General features: G+C 41.3%; 1 protein-coding gene across 1 annotated transcript in view; it reads left to right on the top strand.

Moving 5' to 3' along the window:
• SSB (small RNA binding exonuclease protection factor La) overlaps positions 1–22,405 on the top strand; it is a 28,538-nt gene that overhangs the window by 5,233 nt on the left and 900 nt on the right. Inside the window, exons 2-11 of the mRNA XM_083365680.1 lie at positions 775–849; positions 2,007–2,110; positions 4,368–4,542; positions 6,577–6,684; positions 6,772–6,872; positions 10,119–10,190; positions 10,277–10,319; positions 13,315–13,455; positions 14,246–14,432; positions 21,910–22,038. Coding sequence (XP_083221806.1) covers positions 784–849; positions 2,007–2,110; positions 4,368–4,542; positions 6,577–6,684; positions 6,772–6,872; positions 10,119–10,190; positions 10,277–10,319; positions 13,315–13,455; positions 14,246–14,432; positions 21,910–22,038 — 1,126 coding nt within the window. The 5' untranslated portion in view covers positions 775–783. The remainder of the gene's footprint in view (positions 1–774; positions 850–2,006; positions 2,111–4,367; positions 4,543–6,576; positions 6,685–6,771; positions 6,873–10,118; positions 10,191–10,276; positions 10,320–13,314; positions 13,456–14,245; positions 14,433–21,909; positions 22,039–22,405) is intronic.

The raw sequence follows: 22,405 nt of genomic DNA on the forward strand, positions 1-22,405 counted from the left end.
CTACATAATAGAGATTTTGATCTTAAATTGATTATTTAATATTAAAGTTGCCATTGTATGGTCTCAGTCTCTAAATATACATGTTAATGAAGAAATATATAAACAAGCAAATTTAACAACAGTTAAAATACTAAAAAGTAGAAAAAAAATTAAAAACCCATTGGGTTTCTGACTCTTCCTTTTAATACATCTAATTTGTAATATTTTAGACATTTAGGCCACCTTAGAAGTCAGATTGCAAATGATTGTATTTGTCATGTAGCACGTTTATTTTTTAACCAATGGTTTCATACTTTCCTGGGTCAGCAAACTGATTATTCTTGTGTGACAGTGTCTTAATTTTATATACCAAGGCTATTCTTATTTTTAGTTTTGCCTTAATATGACTGGTTTGAGCAATGCAGGTATACTGGAAAATATCTTTCTAAAAGATTAAATATATACTAAAAAGAGGGGTCTTAATGGTTTGAATGTGCAGTGTTTCCAGTGGTGGGATTCAGCCAGTTTGCACCAGTTCAGTAGAACTGGTAGCTAAATTTTGTTGAGTTCGGAGAACCAGCTGAACCTATGCTGCTTCCTGAAGTCCGTTCTGAGCCTTGGAGGCCTGGAGGAGGCCTCCCAGGCCTTGAACAGCCCACAGGAAGTGCATGGATGTCACTTCTGGAAGTCTATTCGAGGCCTCGGAGGCCCAGTCCTGCATCCACGCAGAGAACTGGATGTTCAGGTATTTGAATCCCACTACTGAGTGTTTCTAATATATTGCTTTGATTGCAGGAAGTGAAAATGGCTGAAAACGGAGATAGTGAAAATATGTCTGATTTGGAAAAGAAAGTTTGTCAACAAATTGAGGTATGAATACTTCTGGTATGCATATTACGATAATATGCAAATGTAAGGCTTTGGATAATAGGTCATATAATTCAATCTATCTGAAGTACATTAGACTGGGGCAGATTGATTTACACTACAGCTGAAGTGCTATAAAGGCAACTCTGTGGTAAAACTGTTAATATATGCACTATTTGATCAGAGGTGACTGTTGGGCACAATCTCAAAGCAGAATTTTCTATTTTAAAAAAGTGGAATTGATAATATATCTCAATTTGTTATTCTCATACTTTTTATCATGTTTAAGTCTTCTAGTAGTGCTTTATAACAGTGGCCCCCAACCTACATGGCTTGGCAGCCTGGCTTGGGAGGGGAGAAGGGAACTGGCATGTGCAAGTGGGGGCTGGTGCATCCGTGCATGCTGGCCCGTTGCTCGTGCGAGTCGAGCTGCACGTGCATGCACTCGTCCACCACTGACAGCCTACTTCCAAACTGGCTACAGTCCAGTAGTGAGCTATGGCCCAAAGGTTGGAGACCCCTGCTTTATAATATAAAACAATCATTAGGATAACCACTTCATGTCATTGTTTATATTTTAAGAAGAACATGAATTTTTAAACTAGCCCAGAGTATCGGCCATCCAAACTTATTGATTGCAGTTGGGCCTGGCAAATCTGTCGTTAAATGGTAGCATTGTTAAGTGAAGCATTACACGACCGCACCTACATATATAACATCAGTTCTGGCGGTGGTCTTTATTCGAATCAGTGTGGGTTGTTAAGGGTGATGTCCATATGACAGTAACTTGCAGATTCCTGCCGGCTTCCGCATTGATTTTGCCTATTAGAAGCTGGCAGTGACAGGCATAAATGACAATCAAATGACCACAGGACATGGGGGCCATCATAAATGCTCGCCTGTTGCCAAGTGCCTGAATCATGATCCTGGAGATGCTGTGATAGTTGCCCCTTTGTGGACAGGTCATAAAGTCTCCTTTTTCAGTGCTGTTATAACATTAATTGATGCTGAATGAGTTGTTAGTGAGGACTAGCTGGTACAGGCAAAAGATGCAATAAAAGCTTTTTACAGTAAGGGAACTGGAAGTGGATAATTGCTAAATGAAGCAGTAGAGTATCATAATTTGGGTTCTGATGTTTGTATTCTTATTTATTTCACAGTACTATTTTGGTGACCACAATTTACCCCGGGACAAGTTTCTTCAAGAGAAGATCAAATCGGATGATGGCTGGGTGACTTTAGAAACAATAATCAAATTCAATAGGTAATACTAATAGTGGGCTCATAGTTTCATAACAAAAAAGAACAGCTCCTCATATTATAATAAACCTGAGTCCTAGGCTAGATTTGATTTTAAATCTCTGTGAAAAATAGCACTTTTCATTGTGTAGGTTTGATTATTGATTGATTCATGTTTATTGGTTGCTATAATGAAAATAGGCAATTTTTATTTTTGTGTGTGTTCTGCAGCATAATTTGAAATATATGATCATGTATCCCCTGTGTCTTTTCTCCTTAAAAACAGTTATATCCACAGAGGAGAGTACCTGTTAAAGCAGATTTTTGTTCTGGCTTTTTTTTTATTTTTTGCACACACAAGAATAACTCTTTTCCCTCCATGGAATGAGGACATTTATTAAGACTTTATTAAGAATGCTATTCTATTTTATTTCAACACCCTAGGATCTTTCAGGAAGCAAAAATATACTCAGTGGGTTTTTATATGGCATGGAAAAAAGTCTACATTTGATATATTTCTCATATTTCTACAACGATAAATACAGAAGTTTGACTTTGTAAATCTCAAAAGTTGTATGTCTTTCATTCTTTCGTATAAAAGTATAGGTTTTTACTTCTGTGCTTTTGATATTAAAATAAGCCTATTTAAGGAAACCTATGGAGGGAAAATGTGGCTTTCTGGAACAATTTGAAGTAGGCCGTAGAAGGCTGCTGGTGGAAAGGTGAATGGCCTAATTCTGGGAAAGTTGGTAATAGCGGAGAAGAGGCAACAGAATGTCAATCCATGAATGTTTTTAAACAGGATTTTTTTTATCTATCAAGTATTCTGATTTAATTTATGTTTGTGATTAGTTTACAATTTGGACACATAAATTGGAAGCTATAAAGAGACAAAGCCCCCCCCCCCCAGGTTTGTCACCTCTGAGGCTAGCAGAGAAAAATAATTAGGGATTGATAATTTCCCCCAACATTCATGCCTCCTGCAAAAGATTATATCAAATTCAAAATGGAATCCTAAAAATTCTGGGTCTGCTTGTTTTGGAGCCCCCTCAGCTCCAAGAAAAGTGACAGAGAGATCATTAGTAGGATATAGTTGTCAGTTTGCTGACAACCGGTTCTCTTAGAGTTTCTGGATAAGCATTCAGACAAAACAACACTTGGAATGAGTAGATTGTGGACTGAGGAAGAAAATGGAGAGGAGACCTCCTGCTGCCCGTTAAGTGGCCAATATCCTGAATCTGGGGCAGTTCCCATGAGGGACAAGTAATTCCAGACTGGGGATAAGAACACGTTCAGGTCTGCTTTGAAAAGGGGTTCGCTTGTAAGGAGGAAAAACAAGTTGTGGACGGGGCATTCAGTAGATGAATAGAATCAGGGTCCATGCTGAGGCCAGTGTGGCAATAATTTCCCTAGTCTGCTCTTTAAAGTCCATTTGTGAGGAACTTCCACCTGCGGGATGAACATCTGGAGGGTTGTAAAGAGGTTGTGTTCCATCGATCAGCTTGGCGTTCCTTTCATTTGTTGGGATGAATTTTGGGTTTGAGCGCCTTTTTTGTTTTGTGGAAGTTAAGCACTCGGGAAGTGAACTTGTCAGCTTTTTAACAGGAGGACAGCTAGAGCATCGTAAAGTGTTAAGGGGTTCGTTTGCAGTAGTCTGCGTGTGATGGTTTCTTGGTCTGTAGGGAAGGTGCCAAATAACTGGACTAGTTCTTCCTCATCTTCCATAGGGTTGGCTGATGTCTGTATCTTCGCTTCAATTAAATCAAGGGCATTAATGCCTCCTGTGCTTCTCTGGACCTGATCTGGGAATATGGGCCCATTCTGCTGCATGGGTATTTGCCAACGGATGTTATGAGCTCTGGAGCTTATACTATCCTTCCTTGGAGCTTGGCTCTCATCCCAGAATTTAGCAGAGGCTATATACTGCTATTATGAAAGACACATACAGGTCTGGTTAGAAAACCCCTTAAGAAATGTTTACATTTCAAAACCATTGAAGGGAGTGAGAAATGGTTAAAAGACAATGTTATTCTTTCATGACCTTGCCACCTGGGAAGCCAAGAGATTTTTTGGTAAGATTGCTGGAATGTTCTGATGAAGAAGCTGTGTGAGAGGGAATAGAGCACTACTGCTTTATTTTTCTACCTGCCCGAATTGAGAGGATTAACTGCCGAGATTGCACAAATTTCATTTCAGTGTCAGAAGATGTGTGACTATCAGAAGCCACACGTGACTCAGGCAACAAAAATAATAATAAAATCTTTTTACCTTCCATTTTGTAGGCTAAATCGCCTTACCAAAGACTTTGATGTCATTGTGGGGGCTTTAAAAAAATCAAAGACTGAACTTATGGAAGTGAGTGAAGATAGGACTAAAATCCGAAGATCTCCAAACAAACCGTTGCCTGAAGTTACTGAACAATATAAGAATGCAATTAAAAGCCGATCTGTATATATTGTAAGTGGAATGGCGATGTCAGAATATTGTGAATTTCAGGTTTGAAATGACTGAATCTTGCCTTTTCCATCAGGGTTTTCTGTTGAATGGTCCCAAGAACATGCAAAAGATTCTAAATTCTATTTACCTGACGTGTGGTGAAGCCCCTTATAAATTGAGAACATACTCCTTTGCTTTTTCAGTAACTCACATGACTTCTGGTTACTTGTTTGTTACCACAAAGCAATCCTGTCGTTCAGCAAAGAGAATATACTGTTTTTGACCTCAGGTTCTCAGTAATTCTATATACAATTACTACAATCATAATAATCTAAAATCATGCTAAAAAGAAATTTTAAATTTTATTTTTTGGGGGCTTCTCTATTATATATTAGGAAAAGGATCCAAATTGTTTAGCTTTCATGTATGCACACACACATGCATACCTATCATGCTATTCCTTGCAAGGTAAGTATGCAAAGTGCAGAAGGAGTGAGGAATTAAGGCACAACATAAGAAAAGGAAACATGGCTAACAAATTTTCTGACCCTATTCCAGAGGTCTTCAAACTCGGCCCTTTTATGACTCATGGACTTCAACTCCCAGAATTTCTCAGCCAGGCATGCTGGCTGAGGAATTCTAGGAGTTGAAGTCCATGAGTCATAAAAGGGCCGAGTTTGAAGACCCCTGCCCTATTCACTGTATCTCTACCTTTTTTAAACATATCTTTGCATTCACTTTCATACACTGCTTTATATAGACTTTTGTTCTTTAAACCACATCTTGCTTTTTTGGGGGGATTTCATCAACTCTAATCATTCTTAGTCTTCGCCTTCCTCATGACCCCTTCCTCTTTCAACTGCTTGTTTTGTTGGATTTTGATCTTTTATTTTCTGCAGCTGAACAAAACGCCTCAAAACTATTTTTGCATTCATTCTGCACTCATTCATCAACCATTCATTTTTGACCTTAATTTCTTCCTATTTGACCACATAAGGTTTATTAAGCTCCCCATTTGAGCCTTGGTGGAGCAGTGGGCTAATGCCTCCTTAAGTAACACCAGCCGCCTGCATTAGTGCAGGTTCGAGTCCCACCAGGCTCAAGATTGACTCAGCCTTCCATCCTTCCGAGGTAGGTAAAATGAGGACCCAGATTGTTGGGGGCAATAAGCTGACTTTGTAATAATGCCGCTGGGGTGTGTGTGAAAGCCCTAATAAGCAGGCATATACATAGAATGAAGGCTACTGCTAAGCTTGTAAGCCGCCCTGAGTCTTCGGAGAAGGGCGGGATATAAATGGAATTAAAATAGATAAATAAATAAAATAAATTTCTCTCATGTTCAACTTTTATGTTCCCCCTACCATAACCCAACTCTCATCGCCTTCTAAGAAAGTGGCAAGAAGCACGTTATTACAAATAACCATTTTCACTTCTTGAAATAGGTACCCTAGTACCCTTTCACCGTTGTTTGCGTGTCTTAAAAGTTTTCCAGCTTTAATAAAGGTGTACCTTTTAGTACAGCAGCCCCCAAACTTTTGGGCACCAGGGACTGGAGAAAGGTTTTTCCACAGACCGGAGAGGGCCGTGGTTTTGTATGCTGCCTGCCTCCCGTGGATGGGGCTTCGCTTGTTTGCACAGACCGGTTTCTGGCATGCCGTGGACTGGTGTTGGTCCACGGACCAGGAGTTGGGGACCCCTGTTCTAGAAAGATACGTACAATAAGTTTTTGGTCTAACTTGTAGCCCCTCCATTTTCCCTATCAAGCAGACCTATCTTGATCTTCAGTATACAGTATTTACTACCATTGTTGAGGAAGTTTTGTTTTTCTAAGCCGTGAGTTTTATTTAAATCTGAAGCCTTGCTGTAAGTTGCATGGTCTCTGCTCTTGCGTTAATTATTTACACACAAATTCGGTAATTGATTATGGAGGAACAAACCCCATTAAAAGAACTTAATTGCTCCCAAATAATAATAAAGCACTTTATTTCTGCATTGCCAAGATCTGTAAAACACTGAACTTAAAATATGAGAATTATCTAAACTTTCATTTTTCAGAAAGGTTTTCCACTAGATACAACTTTAGATGATATCAAAGAATGGCTGGATTGTAAAGGCAAAGTAGAAAACATTCAGATGAGGAGAACTCTTCAGAAGACATTTAAGGTAATCCCTTTGAACAGAATAGCTCTAAACTTCCTAAGGCTGTATCGCATCCCAAGATAGATTCAATTCTACTTTTTCTTAATCCAGGGATCCATCTTTGCGGTATTTGATAGTGTTGAATCTGCCAAGGAGTTTGTTGGGACACCAAACCAAAGATACAAAGACACAGAGCTGATTGTGCTCTTCAAGTAAGTGTCACTTCAGTTTTGCATTTGAATTTTGACATGAGCTTCATGCAAGGCTTCAGATGGGCAGCCAGCTTTTTGTCTTCCAAGAGTTGTTTTTAAATTCATGCTATTTATTTAAAACAACAGTTTTATTTTACAATGTTACTGTGTGGGTTTCGCGTACTTTCCTTCCCATAATAAGCTAGAGGGTTTTTTCCCCCTTGCATCAGAAGAAGACATGGCGATATTGATTCTATGGTGTCACAGCTCTTTCCGCTTATAAAGAGAACCACCGTAGCCCCCTTCCCCCTTTTAAACAAATAGAAAAGCATGTGGGAGAGAAAAATCAATAGCGTTGTGGGACCCAAGTCCCAAGAATTTACATTTGGGGGTGGGTGGGGGTTAGACAAAGTTTTAAAGAAGGAAATAGATAGCTTAAGGCAGTGATGGCGAACCTTTTAGAGGCCGAGTGCCCAAACTGCAACCCAAAACCCACTTGTGTATCGTCGGGTGCCGGGTGGGCTTGGCCCATTGGCTGGGTGTGGCCATTTGGCTGGGCGTGGCCCATTGGCTGGGTGTGGCTGCAGTAATAACAGCAGACTGGGTGGGGCTAAAAAGTTCCATCAGTCAATTCCAACTTTGCAAGATCTCCCCCCCCCCCCGTGAGAAGTTGAAATTGATTAATTGATTATTATTATTTTTTGCACACGGTGGTGGAGGCCTAAAGCGAAAAGGTTTTATAAAACCCAGCTGAAGGCCCAGGACTGGGGTGACAGCGCACGTGCCCACAGAGAGGTCTCTGCATGCTACCTGTGGCACACGTGCCATAGGTTCTCCACCACAGGCTTAAGCTTTGACCTGAATTTTGTCCCAGAAAATATAAAGAGGAGGATCTTGATTTGGGGGAAGGGATTTAGGGGGTGTAATGGGTGCCCTACATTTCTGCAAACCTTAAAGAACCTCCTTTCTTTCCACCAAGTATACGTACAAATGGGAGACAATTACACGAGAGAGCCCATCATTTTATACAATGGGGTTGGCCACCTTTTCTTCTTTTGAAGATCCTTTTCCCTTGGAAGAATCTGTGGAAGACACGTAATAGACATGGATGGGGATATCTTATTTTTTCCCCCTCAACTTTTCTTTCTTTGGGACCTCCTCATCTCTAACTCGAGTTGTAGTAAAAGGAGAAGATCTAAACGGAGAGGCTTTGAATTAGTTGAGGTCATAAAATCTCTCCGGTTTTCTTTCAGATATTAATTTTTTTTGTTATTTGATCTTCATAGCAGATTCATCGCATGTGGGGGTCTTGAATGAACAAGTTATTCTGGCTCAGAATCATTTACTGAACAAGGGATACATTGAGTACTTTCTTATTTTACTTGCAGGTTAGGGCCAGACTGTCAGTAGCAATTGGCACTAGTTGCCAGTTGAGCTAAGATTGGGTATTAGAGCTCTGGTGGCGCAGTGGCTGGAATGCAGTTGTTGTTGTTGTTAGTTGTGAAGTCGTGTCCGACCCATTGCGACCCCATGGATGATGTTCCTCCAGGCCTTCCTGTCCTCTACCATCTTCTGGAGTCCATTTAAGCTCACGCCTACTGCTTCAGTGACTCCATCTAGCCACCTCATTCTCTGTCGTCCCCTTCTTCTATTGCCTTCAATCTTTCCCAGCATTAGGCTCTTCTCCAGTGAGTCCTTCCTTCTCATTAGGTGGCCAGAGTATTTGAGTTTTAGCTTCAGGATCTGGCCTACTAAAGAGCAGTCAGGGTTGATCTCCTCTAGGACTGACCAGTTTGATCACCTTGCAGTCCAAGGGACTCGCAGGAGTCTTCTCCAGCACCATAGTTGAAAGGCCTCAATTCTCAGCTCAGCCTTTTTTATGGTCCAACTTTCACTGCCATACATTGCAACTGGGAAGACCATAGTCTTGACTATACACACTTTTGTTGACAGGGTGATGTCTCTGCTTTTTAGTGTGCTGTCTAGATTTGCCATGGCTTTCCTCCCCAGGAGCAAGCGTCTTTTAATTTCTTGGCTACAGTCCCCATCTGCAGTGATCTTGGAGCCCAGGAAAATAAAATCTGTCACTACCTCCATTTCTTCCCCATCTATTTGCCAGGAATTGAGAGGACCAGATGCCATGATCATGGTTTTCTTAATGTTAAGTTTCAACCCAACTTTTGCACTCTCCTTCACCCGCAACAAGAGGTTCTTTAGTTCTTCTTCACTTTCTGCCGTTACGAGTGGTATCATCTGCATATCTTGGGTTGTTGATATTTCTTCCGGCAATCTTAATTCCAACTTTTGATTCATCTAGCCCTGCCTTTCTCATGATGTGCTCTGCATATAAGTTAAACAGGCAGGGTGACAGTATACAGCCTTGCCGGACTCCTTTCCCAATTTTGAAGCAATCAGTGGTTCCGTGTCCAGTTCTCACTGTTGCTTCTTGGCCCACATATAGGTTTCTCAAGAGACAAATAAGATGGTCTGTTATGACCATCTCTTTTAAGAACTTGCCACAGTTTGTTATGATCCACACAATCAAAGGCTTTAGCATAGTCAATGAAGCAGAAGTAGATGTTTTTCTGGAACTCTCTAGCTTTTTCCATGATCCAGCGTATGTTGGCAATTTGATCTCTAGTTCCTCTGCCTCTTCGAAATCCTGCCTGTACTTCTGGTAGTTCTCGATCTATATACTGCTGAAGTCTAGCTTGTACAATTTTAAGCATAACTTTACTAGCATGAGAAATGAGTGCAATGGTGCGGTAGTTTGAACATTCTTTGGCACTGCCTTTCTTTGGAATTGGAATGTAAACTGATCTTTTCCAATCCTGTGGCCACTGTTGAGTTTTCCAAATTTGCTGGCGAATTGAGTGTAGCACTTTTACTGCATCATCTTTTAACATTTTGAATAGCTCAGCTGGAATACTGTCACCTCCACTAGCTTTGCAGACTAATTCTGCTGACTGGCAGCTGCCAGCAGTTTGGCAGTTCGATCCTGACCGGCTCAAAGTTGACTCAGCCTTCCATCCTTCTGGGGTCAGTAAAAGGAGGACCCAGATTGTTGGGAGGCAATAGGCTGGCTCTGTAAAACTGCTTGGTGCGGGCTGTAAAGCACTGTGAAGCGGTATATAAGTCTTACCGTAAGTGCTATTGCTATTAATGCTGAGTAACATTTTCAGATCATGACCTGAAGATTTGAATATTACCTTACATTTCAGTAGTAACCCCAAATGCATGTGCTTAACTGAGTTGTATTCTGTGCAGGGAGGATTACTTTGCCAAAAAGAATGATGAGAAGAAAAGGAATAAGCTGGAAGCAAAAGCAAAGGCCAAGCAGTAAGTGGCTGTGTGAACTTTGAAATTAACTTTTGGCTTTTGTGCCCAAGTTTTGTTGTCATGACTTTCCCTCCTTTTTATGACAGGAAGAAGGAAGAGAAACAGAAGCATGCTGAAGAAGCTGAAATGGTACATTTCCTTTGATTTCACTGACCGTATAATCCATTCTGGTGGTGGCTACATTATTCCCTGCTGCAGTGGCTACATTTTAGGCTACGGTGGTAAAATAAAGAGGAAATTGCTTAGATGAACCTGAATCCGATTTCCTGAAAGTAAGGCAAATGAGAAAGCTTCAAGCTGGATACTTCAAATCAACAGCCTTTAATAGTGGTGTTTTTTACTCCTTACTGATACTAGGCACAGTCCTAAAACATATGCCCTGGAGGAAGTGAACCTCCTTGATAGACATGAACCTTGATAGATACTATTTTCTTTTAGAAATAGGGCTTTTTACTGGGCTTAAGATGAATCTAATGACTTATGTGAAAGAAGGACCTTAGAAGCAGCCCTGTGTTTTGTAGCTCACTCATTCTGTGGGAAAGGCTGTCCTGACAAAGGAAACCAAATTGCCTGCAGAGGGCTCATAGAATGTTTATAGGTAAATGAATAAGACCGTCTTCCCCAAATTAGCACCCAGAGACTGTGTTGAGCTACACTTTCCATGATGCATAGCTAATGAAACACTAATGCATAAAACACTAATGAATGTTTTGCTACACTGTAATTTATCTGAGAAGGGACGCGGTGGCTCAGTGGGTTAGGACGCTGAGCTTGTCGATCAGAAGGTCGGCAGTTTGGCGGGTCGAATCCCGAGTGCCGCGTAACAGAGTGAGCGCCTGTTACTCGTCCCAGCTTCTGCCAACCTAGCAGTTCGAAAGCACGTAAAAATGCAAGTAGAAAAATAGGAACCGCTACGGTGGGAAGGTAACAGCGCTCCGTGCGCCTTTGGCGTCTAGTCATGCCGGCCACATGACCACGGAGACGTCCTCGGACAAGCGCTGGCTCTTCGGCTTTGAAACGGAGATGAGCACCGGCCCCTAGAGTTGGAAACGACTAGCACGCATGTGCGGGGGAACCTTTACCTTTACCTTTAATTTATCTGAAAAATGCCAGGTTGGGAAGCCATTTACTTCTTCAAATTTTAAAGACACTTAATGCAGAAAACTCTCTTCCCCAGCAACTACTAAAGTGCAAAATGTGCTCATTTTCATTTCTACCTTGGTATGACTTTGAATAATAGCCGTATCTTCTGCTAAAAAAAAACCCCAAACCTATCAGTTCTGCTCCCACGCTGCCAAAACCTTGGAATATAAGAAGATGGTGTAAAACAATTTTTTTTCCAGTCTTTTAGAGCAATGCTTCCTAAGCTTAGGTCTTCAAATATAAGAGCCTTGGTGGAGCAGTGGGCTAATGCCTCCCTAAGTAACACCAGCTGCCTGCAATTAGTGCAGGTTCGCATCCCACCAGGCTCAAGGTTGACTCAGCCTTCCATCCTTCCGAGGTAGGTAAAATGACCCAGATTGTTGGGGGCAATAAGCTGACTTTGTAATAATGCCGCTTGGGGGGGGCGAAAGCCCTAATAAGCAGGCATATACATAGAATGAAGGCTACTGCTAAGCTTGTAAGCCGCCCTGAGTCTTCGGAGAAGGGCGGGATATAAATGGAATTTAAATAAAATAAATAAATAAATGTTGTGGGTCTTGAACTTATATCGTTAGGTTGGATGATCATCAGGATTCTACCCTAACAGTTGGAGATCCAAGGTTAAGAACTAAACCTTCAGGAAGAGGAATGTTTCATATAAGCCACGGGTCGGCTACCCACGGCTCTGGAGCCGCACGTGGCTCCCTTGCAGAGACAGATAGAGAGAGGCACTTGCGCAGAAGATCGGAGCGAGGGAGAGAGCGGGGCGGGGAGAGAGAGAGAAGGAGAGCGAGGGAGAGCGAGAGAACTCATGCACAGCAGCCTCTTATTTCTTTTTAATTAAACTCTTTAGTCAAGCTTTCCCCCTTTGTGTGTGTGTGGGTGGGTGGGTGGGTACGGGTTTTGCAGCTCCCAGTGTTTTTTTTTTCCCTCTGGGAAAGGAGTCCAAGTGGCTCTTTTGAGTATTTAAGGTTGCCAACCCCTGATATAAGCTATTAAATCATCATACGATGAACACAGAATTACTTCAGTGGATCTTCTGCATACAGTATTTTGTTTTCATTGTAAAGGAAGGATGAAGTGTACCACCTAGAGGAAATAGCCATGTTGAATCACAAACGTATGGGCAATGGAAATATGCAGAAAAGCACTTTAGAACAGACTAGGGTTGTTCCTGCTACCTTCCATGGGATTTGGGGGGGGGGTGAGAGAAACGAACCTACTCTGTGAGAATCTACTTCCACACATCTCCAGGCCACTTTCCCAGGAGGCAGACAGTATGAGAGAGTGTGGTCCCTAGGATTCAGCTCACGTGGGAGGGAGCCCCTGAAGAGGGTATGTCTCGGGAACAAGACTATAAAAGATCTGTAAACGCAACCCTGGAAGCCTGGAACTCTCTTTGGATTTTATTGATGCATCAAATTCAGATACCACCCATCTCGCGATCCGAATGGGCAGTTTACAGATACGATAGGACCATGTAAAAGAAATACAGTTAAAACAAGAATTAAAAGTGGTGAAAAAGTAAAATTAAAAAGAGTTAAAAAAATGGTGAGAGCCCTCGCAAGGCACCAGCCAACCCCAGGGCTGCGGGCCACTCTTCGACCCCTGTGCCATTTGGCAAAGCCAGGTTTTCAAGTCCTTCCCGAAGGCTGAAATAGTTGGAGCCAACTTGACCTCTGAGAGCAAGGTATTCCATAGGGTGGAGAAAACAGCAGAGAAGGCCGTTTTCCTAGATTCCCCTCAATCAAAATTCTTGTAACAAAAGGGGTCTGCAACATAACACTCCCTGCCTGACTGGGTGGGCCAGGTCAATGTAATTAGGACAAGATGGTTCCTCGGGTGTACTTCTTGATTGGATACTTCTTTATTGATTAAGCTCTGGAAAGATCTGAGGGCTTTCCTTTGACTGAAGTCCAGTAAATCATCTGGGATATAAATAAGTACCTTACCCGTTCTTTCCTCTTTTTGTATTCAAAAGAAATATCTGGCAGAGAAACAGGGATGCCTGCTGAAATTCTTTGGTGACTTGGAAGATCATACTTGTCGAGAAGACCTCCACGCTGTTTTTTCAGATCACGGTGAAATCAAGTGGATAGACTTTGTCAGGGGTGCAAAAGAGGTCAGAAGGGTTACTCTGATATTTCTAAATAATGAAATGTTAAGCAGATAGATGGCACGCTTTTCAGGACTAAATAGGCGTTATTTGAAGCAAGGACTGTTGATTCTTTTACTCCTCTTGTTCATCTCCCTTAAATTTACTGGTAGAGTATGCATTAATGGCAAAAATCTTAATGGAAAAACTTGATACATTTTTCAACTCTTCTAGGGAAGTAATTCCTAGTAATACGGCAGAACACAGATGACATTCCTCCTTGTTAGAGTAAACAGTGATGGCCTTGAAAATCCTAGATTCCCCATATGTTACTCCCTGCAACAATTTGTTCCCTGCCAATATATTCCTGGACGCCTAATTTCTTTCTGTAGTCCAAGAGAGGCAAGTGTCTTAAGGACAAGGGAGAAATGTGCAGATCGTGTGTTGCTTTCTTCAGCTTCTGGTTTCAGCTTTTGTCAGAAAATATCCTAAGACAGTTATCTATCCCCCAAATGAATTATACACATATTCAGTTCTGTAGAATAGGATGAAGCTTATAGAAGACTTAATTCGCAGTGACTGTTTCTTCAAGCTGTGAGTCTCTGGGAAGATGCTGTTTCCTGGCTGATGGTTGGAAGCAGCCCAATAGGAGTTCAGAACTCTCCCATTGCCCAGGAAATTGATGATACAAATTTCTCTTCCCTCCAGTTCTTTCCCTGCATCACCCAAGATGAACCCATTTACAAATATCCCATTGCGAGGATGAAAAATGGCTGGATGGTGCCTGCAGTGATTCAAATTATATTTCTGTGTACAGGGTACCATCCTGTTCAAGAGCAATGCCAAAAGTGCGCTGGATAAAGCCAAGGAAGCAAATGACGGGAAATTACAGTTGCGAGAGAAAGACGTCACGTGGGAAGTGCTTGAAGGAGATGTGGCCAAAGAAGCACTGAAGAAAATCATGGAGAGCCAGCAGGAGCTGTTAAACAGAAAAAGAGGAAAAGGTGATTTGTTCCTTTTAACTCATTTACGTATTCATTTAATCTTTCCTGGAAGTTGTACTTAAATTGTTGAAAAGGGCTGCTCTCTTCAGAGAGGAGTTCCGACCTAGCGAGGTGTTACACAGGAGTCATTGAAGGCTCCTTTCGTCTTCAGCGGCTCTGGAAAGGTCCAGATTTAGATGCCTACAGAACAAACCATGAAGCCCGCCCGCCCACAGTGGTGCTGTCCAAGGAAAGGAAGGAGGGTGCTGGAAGACCAACTTTTATCGGGCTGAGGAAAAGGTTTGTGAATGCGATGAACTGAGCTCTGAGCCAAAGGCCTTGCTTTTGAGTAGCCTATGACTTTGTGGCATTGCAGGAGCTAATCCTTGACCAGCAAGCCAATTTTTTATGCTATATCAAGATATTAAAAAGCCTCTGATGGGCTTTTGGTTTTAAATGCCTCTTCCCTTCAGAAACACAGAAACGTCTCAGATACAGCCTTTTGACGATATCGTAGCTTGGCCCTCAGAGTATAATATTTTTTTTCTTAAACATATCCTCGGGCCAAAAAAAATGCCCATCTCTGTATTAAGAGAGTTCAGAAAAGTGAGGGGATGTATGCCAGGGTACATTTGCATACTTAGAATCCTGGAACTGGTTCAGAATTGTGTGGGAACTTCTTGATCTTCTCTCTTTATAACCAAAAAATGGGCAAACTAACCGAAACACTCTTTTAAGTAGGTGCTAAAGTTGAATGATATCTACTCCTTGCTTTGAAGACAGAATTCTGTATTTTACCTTTTTGTATTTTCTCCAGGAAGGCTTCCCTGGTGTTCTTTCCTATCTTTTCTCAGTATGGCTAAAAAAAAAAGTCCTTTTGTCCCTCTAGAATTTTTCTTTTATCAAGCCTCTTTCTCTCCATAAACTATCCTAAAGTCTTTTTCCCCTTCATGGATTACTGCCTTGTAGTGGCTAAGGGGCTTGTGTAATTCGATGAAGCTATGAGCTATGCCGTGCAGGGCCCCCCAAGACAGACAGGTCATACCAGGCAACCCACTCCAGTATCTTTGCCATGAAAACCCCATGGGCAGTACCAAAAAGCAAAACGATATGACGCTGGAAGATGAGCCCCTCAGGTCGGAAGGCATCCAATATGCTACTGGGGAAGAGCAGAGGGCTAGTACTAGTAGCGCCAGAAAGAATGAAGCGACTGGGCCAAAGCCGAAAGGATGCTCAGCTGTGGATGTATCTGGTGGTGAAAGGAAAGTCCGATGCTGTGAAGATTTTTTCTCCATAGGAACCTGGAATGTAAGATCCCTGAATCAAGGAAAGCTGGACGTGGTCAAACAAGAGATGACAAGATTGAACATCGACATCTTAGGTATTAGTGAACTAAAATGGACAGGAATGGGTGAATTTAATTCAGATGACCATCAGGTATACTACTGCGGGCAAGAATCCCTCAGACGAAATGGAGTAGCCTTCATAGTCAATAAAAGAGTAGGAAAAGGAATACTGGGATACAATCCCCAAAATGACAGAATGATCTCAGTTCGAATCCAAGGCAAACATTCAGTATCACAGTAGTCCAAGTCTATGCCCCAACCGCCAGTGCTGAAGAGGATGAAATTGACCGGTTCTATGAAGCCCTACAGCACCTTATAGAACTAATACCAAAAAATGATTTCCTTATCTTCATGGGGGATTGGAATGCTAAAGTAGGAAGCCAAAAGATAACCGGAATAACAGGCAAGTTTGGCCTTGGAGTACAAAATGAAGCAGGGCACAGGCTGACAGAATTTTGTCAAGAGAATACGATGGTCATAGCAAACACTCTTTTCCAACAACCCAAGAGACGGCTCTACACATGGACATCACCAGGCGGTCAACACAGAAATCAGATTGACTATGTGCTCTACAGCCAAAGATGGAGAAGCTCTACAGTCAGTAAAAACAAGACCAGGAGCTGACCGTGGCTCAGACCACGAGCTTCTCGTTGCAAAATTTAGGCTTAAACTGAAGAAAGTATGGAAAAGCACCAGACCTCTCAGGTATGAACTAAATCATATCGCTGACAAATATACAGTAGAAGTGACAAATAGATTTAAGGAATTAGATCTGATAGAGTGCCTGAAGAACTATGGACGGAGGTTTGCAACATTGTACAAGAGGTAACAACTAAAACCATCCCAAAGAAAAAGAAATGCAAGAAAGCAAAATGGCTGTCTGAGGAAGCTTTGCAAATAGCTGAGGAAAGAAGGGAAGCGAAAGGCAAGGGAGAAAAAGAAAGATACACCCAACTGAATGCAGAATTCCAGAGAATAGCTAGAAGAGATAAGAATGCCTTCTTAAATGAACAGTGCAAAGAAATAGAAGAAAACAATAGAATAGGGAGGACCAGAGATCTTTTCAAGAAAATTGGAGAGATGAAGGGAACGTTTAATGCAAAAATGGGCATGATAAAGGACCAAACTGGCAGGGACCTAACAGAGGTAGAAGAGATTAAGAAGAGGTGGCAAAATTACACAGAAGAATGTGCTTGATAACCACGATGAGGTGGTCACTGACCTTGAGCCAGACATCGTAGAATGTGAAGTGAAGTGGGCCTTAGGAAAGCTGAGCAACAACAAAGTTAGTAGAGGTGACAGTATTCCAGCTATTCAAAATCTTAAAAGATGCAGTAAAAGTGCTACACTCATTTTGCCAGCAAATTTGGAAAACTCAGCAGTGGCCACAGGATTGGAAAAGATCAGTTTACATTCCAATTCCAAAGAAAGGCAGTGCCAAAGAATGTTCAAACTATCGCACCATTTCACATGCTAGTAAAGTTATGCTTAAAATCCTACAAGCTAGACTCCAGCAGTATGTGGATCGAGAACTACCAGAAGTGCAGGCAGGATTTCGAAGAGGCAGAGGAACTAGAGATCAAATTGCCAACATACGCTGGATCACGGAGAAAGCTAGGGAGTTCCAGAAAAAGATCTACTTCTGCTTCATTGACTATGCTAAAGCATTTGATTATGTGGATCACCACAAACTCTGGCAAGTTCTTAAAGAGATGGGAGTACCAGACCATCTTATTTGTCTCTTGAGAAACCTATATGCGGGTCAAGAAGCAACAGTAGGAACTGGACACAGAACCACTGATTGGTTCAAAATTGGGAAAGGAGTCCGGCAAGGCTGTATACTGTCGCCCTGCCTATTTAACTTATATGCAGAGCACATCGTGAGAAAGGCAGGGCTAGATGAATCAAAAGTTGGAATTAAGATTGCCGGGAGAAATATCAACAACCTAAGATATGCAGATGATACCACTCGTAACGGCAGAAAGTGAAGAGGAACTAAAGAGCCTCTTGTTGCGGGTGAAGAAAGAGAGTGCAAAACTTGGGTTGAAACTTAACATTAAGAAAACCAAGGTCATGGCATCCGGCCCTCTCAATTCCTGGCAAATATATGGGGAAGAAATGGAGGTAGTGACAGATTTTATTTTCCTGGGCTCCAAGATCACCGCAGACGGGGACTGTAGCCAAGAAATTAAAAGACGCTTGCTCCTGGGGAGGAAAGCCATGGTAAATCTACACAGCACACTAAAAATTAGAGACATCACTGTGCCAACAAAAGTGTGTATAGTCAAGACTATGGTCTTCCCAGTTGCAATGTATGGCTGTGAAAGTTGGACCATAAGAAAGGCTGAGTGCCAAAGAATTGAAGCCTTTGGATTATGGTGCTGGAGAAGACTCCTGCGAGTCCCTTGGACTGCAAGGTGATCAAATCAGTCAGTCCTAGAGGAGATCAACCGTGACTGCTCTTTAGAAGGCCAGATCCTGAAGTTGAAACTCAACTACTTTGGCCACTTAATGAGAAGGAAGGACTCACTGGAGAAGAGCCTAATACTGGGAAAGTTTGAGGGCAAGAGAAGAAGGGGATGACAGAGAATGAGGTGGCTGGATGGAGTCACTGAAGCAGTAGGCGTGTGCCTAAATGGACTCAAGAAGATGGTAGAGGACAGGAAGGCCTGGAGGAACGTTGTCCATGGGGTCGCGATGGGTCAGACACGAGTTTGCAACTAACAAGAACTTTTTAAAAATCGTGTTCAGATCCTTCTTTTGTTTTTGTTTTTTAAAAAAGAGGCTATTGGATTTTTCTTCCTTTGCCTGTACTTCTCATGCTACCAAGAAGAAATTCTGTTAGGCAAATTTGGGAAGATCCAAACATAGCATTCAGAATCAGGGGATACAATGACATTAGTAGTGCATTAATTTTTCCTGCCAGAGAGAGTTCTGTAGAGTAGCTATTTGAAGGAATTAACGTCTGACCTACGCTCACACCTTTCCAGGTTTCACAGCCTTGTGTTGTAAAGATAATAAAGGCAGAATACAAACAAACCAATAAAACATCTCAGGTTTTTACTAAAATGTTCCAGTTATGTGATTTAGCCTATTCTTGGAATTTTTTTTAAGAAAACATTCTTTGTAAAGGACCACCAGCGAACAGAAAAAAATAATCATGGAAACACCTCTTATATTTTCAAAAATCTTTTTCTTTAGGCTGAAGATTATTAGTATCTTGCATTATTTAATTAAATAGTTATTATCACCAAGAATACCACCAAACTGCTGGATACCGAGAACAAGCATTTGCATAAAATGTCTGCTTCAGCTGAGTTTTTCTTTTATTTATTTAAGATGTGACATATCATACACGGACTAGCAATATAAAATAACATTTCAACTAGATTAGTAGAATGCAATAAAGCACAAATGTCAAAAGATCCATGTTCAAATTTCAATGTCTGGATCATCTAACCATTGAAGCGCAGCATTGTTTATATTAAAACAATCAGATACTGGAGTGTTGTATGTCCATGTGATCTATAATTTGATGTGGTGCCCTGAGTCACACTGAGGGGAGGATACTATGCCTTGCTTATACACAAGAGTCCCAGCAGGTGAGATGTGAATCTTACTGGATTATCCATTGCTGACAATGACCTTTTTGTCGGGTTATTTATATGTGTTCCTATAACTGGGTGTTCAGTGACCCATTTGGCTTTCCATTAAGATTTTCGTTTGGTTCAACCCTCTTGAGTACAATAAAACTAATTTGCTACCCATGTAGCTAATAGTTGCTCCTGCTAATTTGAATTGGGATGTGGTAACTATCCTTTGATCTAGTCTGCCCTCCATTCATTGCTAAACCTTTTCTAATAACCTGTGTATTAATAAATACACTAATAAAGGGCCAGAGAGGCTAACCTAACAAAAAAGGCTTAGATAGCAATCTTTTCAGGATGTTACTAAATTGCTTTATAGCTGTTTATAATTAAGGTATTGCAAGATTTAGTGTGTTCTCCATTATCAATGGAGTCTTTCAGTCTTTTCATGGGACAAATTTTAGTGCTATGGAACTTCCAATTGGATTAAGACTTTTTTCATCTGCCAATATAATATAGCATGAATGAAAGCTTCAGTGTAGGACATCCAATTCTTGGTAGTATCCTCATGCAGGAAAGAACTGTAGATTTTCTTTCACAAACTAGATAAGGACAAATGATTCACTTTTTTTTAAAAGAGCAGCCTAGCCCACACCCGATTCTTTGTGGCACTAGTGAGAAAAATGGATTTGTGGCTTGCCACTAATTCTGCACTGGTGACCCATATCTGCATTTTTGTACGGTGTTCTCCAATCATTGAAAATTGGTTGCTTCTTTACCAACAAAAGCTTTTTCATTACAGACACATCCCTTTTGGGTTTGTGAGTCTGGATTTTTTTCCAAGTTCTATATTTTCATCTTTCAAGGTTCCTTCCATTTCAGATACATTGCTGATCCAAGCATGTTCTTCAGTTGACCCAACAAAGATCTTGGAGCAATTGTTATTTACATCTAGGGCTTAGTTTTTTTCATACTAAAATGTGACCGTAACCACTCCTCTCTTTGTGGTTTCTAGAAATCTTTTGTTAGCAGTTCATGATAGCAATCAAATGCATTTGATTGAAATATAATTTGTTTACACACATCACCCAGAAAGTGGGGTTTTCCTATAAAACCTCTTCTATAAATCTCAGAATTGTTTAGTGCTGTGGTTCCCAACCTTTTCTATACCCCGCACCCCTAGAGCCCTTCTGATATATTCTCGTACCCCTTTACAAAAGTTCAAAATAACGGCAACTAATTATGCATATACACTATAATTTTGAAAACCCAAGTTTTTGTGCCCCTTGGAATATTGTCTCACACCCCCAGGGGGTTCACGTACCCCCAGTTAGGAACCCCTAGTTTGGTGGTTTCAAAAGGGAAAAAACATGGCTACACTCACATCAACATGTCCACTAAACTGCCATAGTCCTGCCTCCTGCCAGAACCATTTTGTTGGTAGAATGCCTTGTGTAGGGTGTACATTGGAGTAGACTTGATTCATTCTAAAATTACTTCATTGATAATCCCAGTATCTTGCTAATAGTGCCCTGCATGTCACCAGCTGGAGCAATTAGAAATACACAAACCTTAGAGGAAAAATTCTGTTAACTCTAACCCATGCCAGATAGTGCATGCTTTTCATTGCCATAACATAGGAAAACATGTTTAGTATCTTAATATAAATTTATTCCTGTCAGAACTGCAGCTACCTCTGTAGTTAAATTAATAAATGAACTGGTTATAGGAAGAATCATTATATACACTAGGAGCTACAGTATACACTGGAGAAGAGCTTTCATGCATCTTGGATAATACACAAAATGAACAAATGGGAGTCAACCAAATCACCTAAAGCAGGGCTTTTCAACCAGTGGTACGGGTACCACCTGTGGTACATTGGCACCTGGCAGGTGGTACACGACCATCCTAGAAAAGTGGTAGTGGGGGAGGGGAATGAGCTGAACCGGTGGCAGCACCGCACAAGCCTAAGCGAGAGATGGCTGGAGCTGCAGGGCTGTCAGGGCTCAGCAGAAGCGCCAGGACCAGCACTTCTTTGGGGCTGTCAGGGCTCAGTGGAAGCACCAGGATCAGCGCCAGGCTCCAGCTGGAGGTCTACCTGTACTTCATCACTTCCCCCCCCCCTTTTTTTTTTTTTTTGGTCATCACGTTTTTGACACCTTGCTAGGCAACTGGTGGTATTCGGATGTTGCCATATCCTAAAAGTGGTACAATGGGTGAAAAGGTTGCAAAGCCCTGATCTAAAGTAATAAACTAGTTCACAGAAAGCATCAGTGTTTCTTTATTATTCATGTATAATTGAAAATCACTAAATCCTTTTTTCCATGATGCACTGTGAGCACTTCCTTTTGATATAAAATAGACTAAGGGACTACTCTTTAAATTCAGCTATCATGGATACTGGCCACGTTGGCTGGGGATTGTGGAAACTAGTTCTATCTATGGTCCAAATTGAGAAGGGCTATTTTATGGCTATTTTATATGACTGCCTTCCCTCTTAATGTGAGGAATAAATTTCTAAAAGTGTGATGATCTTAATGATGTACATACCCTTTTTGCCAGGTCGCAAAGGCAAAGGTAAAGGTGGCAAGGGAGCACAAGACACACAAGACAAAAAAGTGAAATTCCAAGGCAAGAAAACAAAATTTGAAAGTGAAGATGAAGAGGAGGGTGAAGATGAAAATACCACAGGTGACTTATCTTTGTGGAGCAAGATACCAAAATATTCATATGGTGTGCTGAAAAATTGCTATTAAGTTAGTGTCAGAGCTTCTGTGTTAAATCTTTGTTAGCTGTTTGGAAATCTGCTCCCCCAAACAGAATTGTGCAGGCTATTGGAAATTTGCCAGCTAAAACTGTTTGTAGTATTCAGACCATTCTCTTTGGAGACCACATTCTGCATAAATGATGAATCAGAATGGAAACCTGAGTTTCACATCCATGGGTAGATTCACCATCCATTGGAGATTGGACTGTCTTATCTACCCTGTTTCCCCGAAAATAAGACCTAACTGGAAAATAAACCCTATCATGGTTTTTCACAATGCCTGCAATATAA

Source organism: Vipera ursinii (genome assembly GCF_947247035.1).
Source record: "Vipera ursinii genome assembly, chromosome: 1".
Classification (NCBI taxonomy): domain Eukaryota; kingdom Metazoa; phylum Chordata; class Lepidosauria; order Squamata; family Viperidae; genus Vipera; species Vipera ursinii.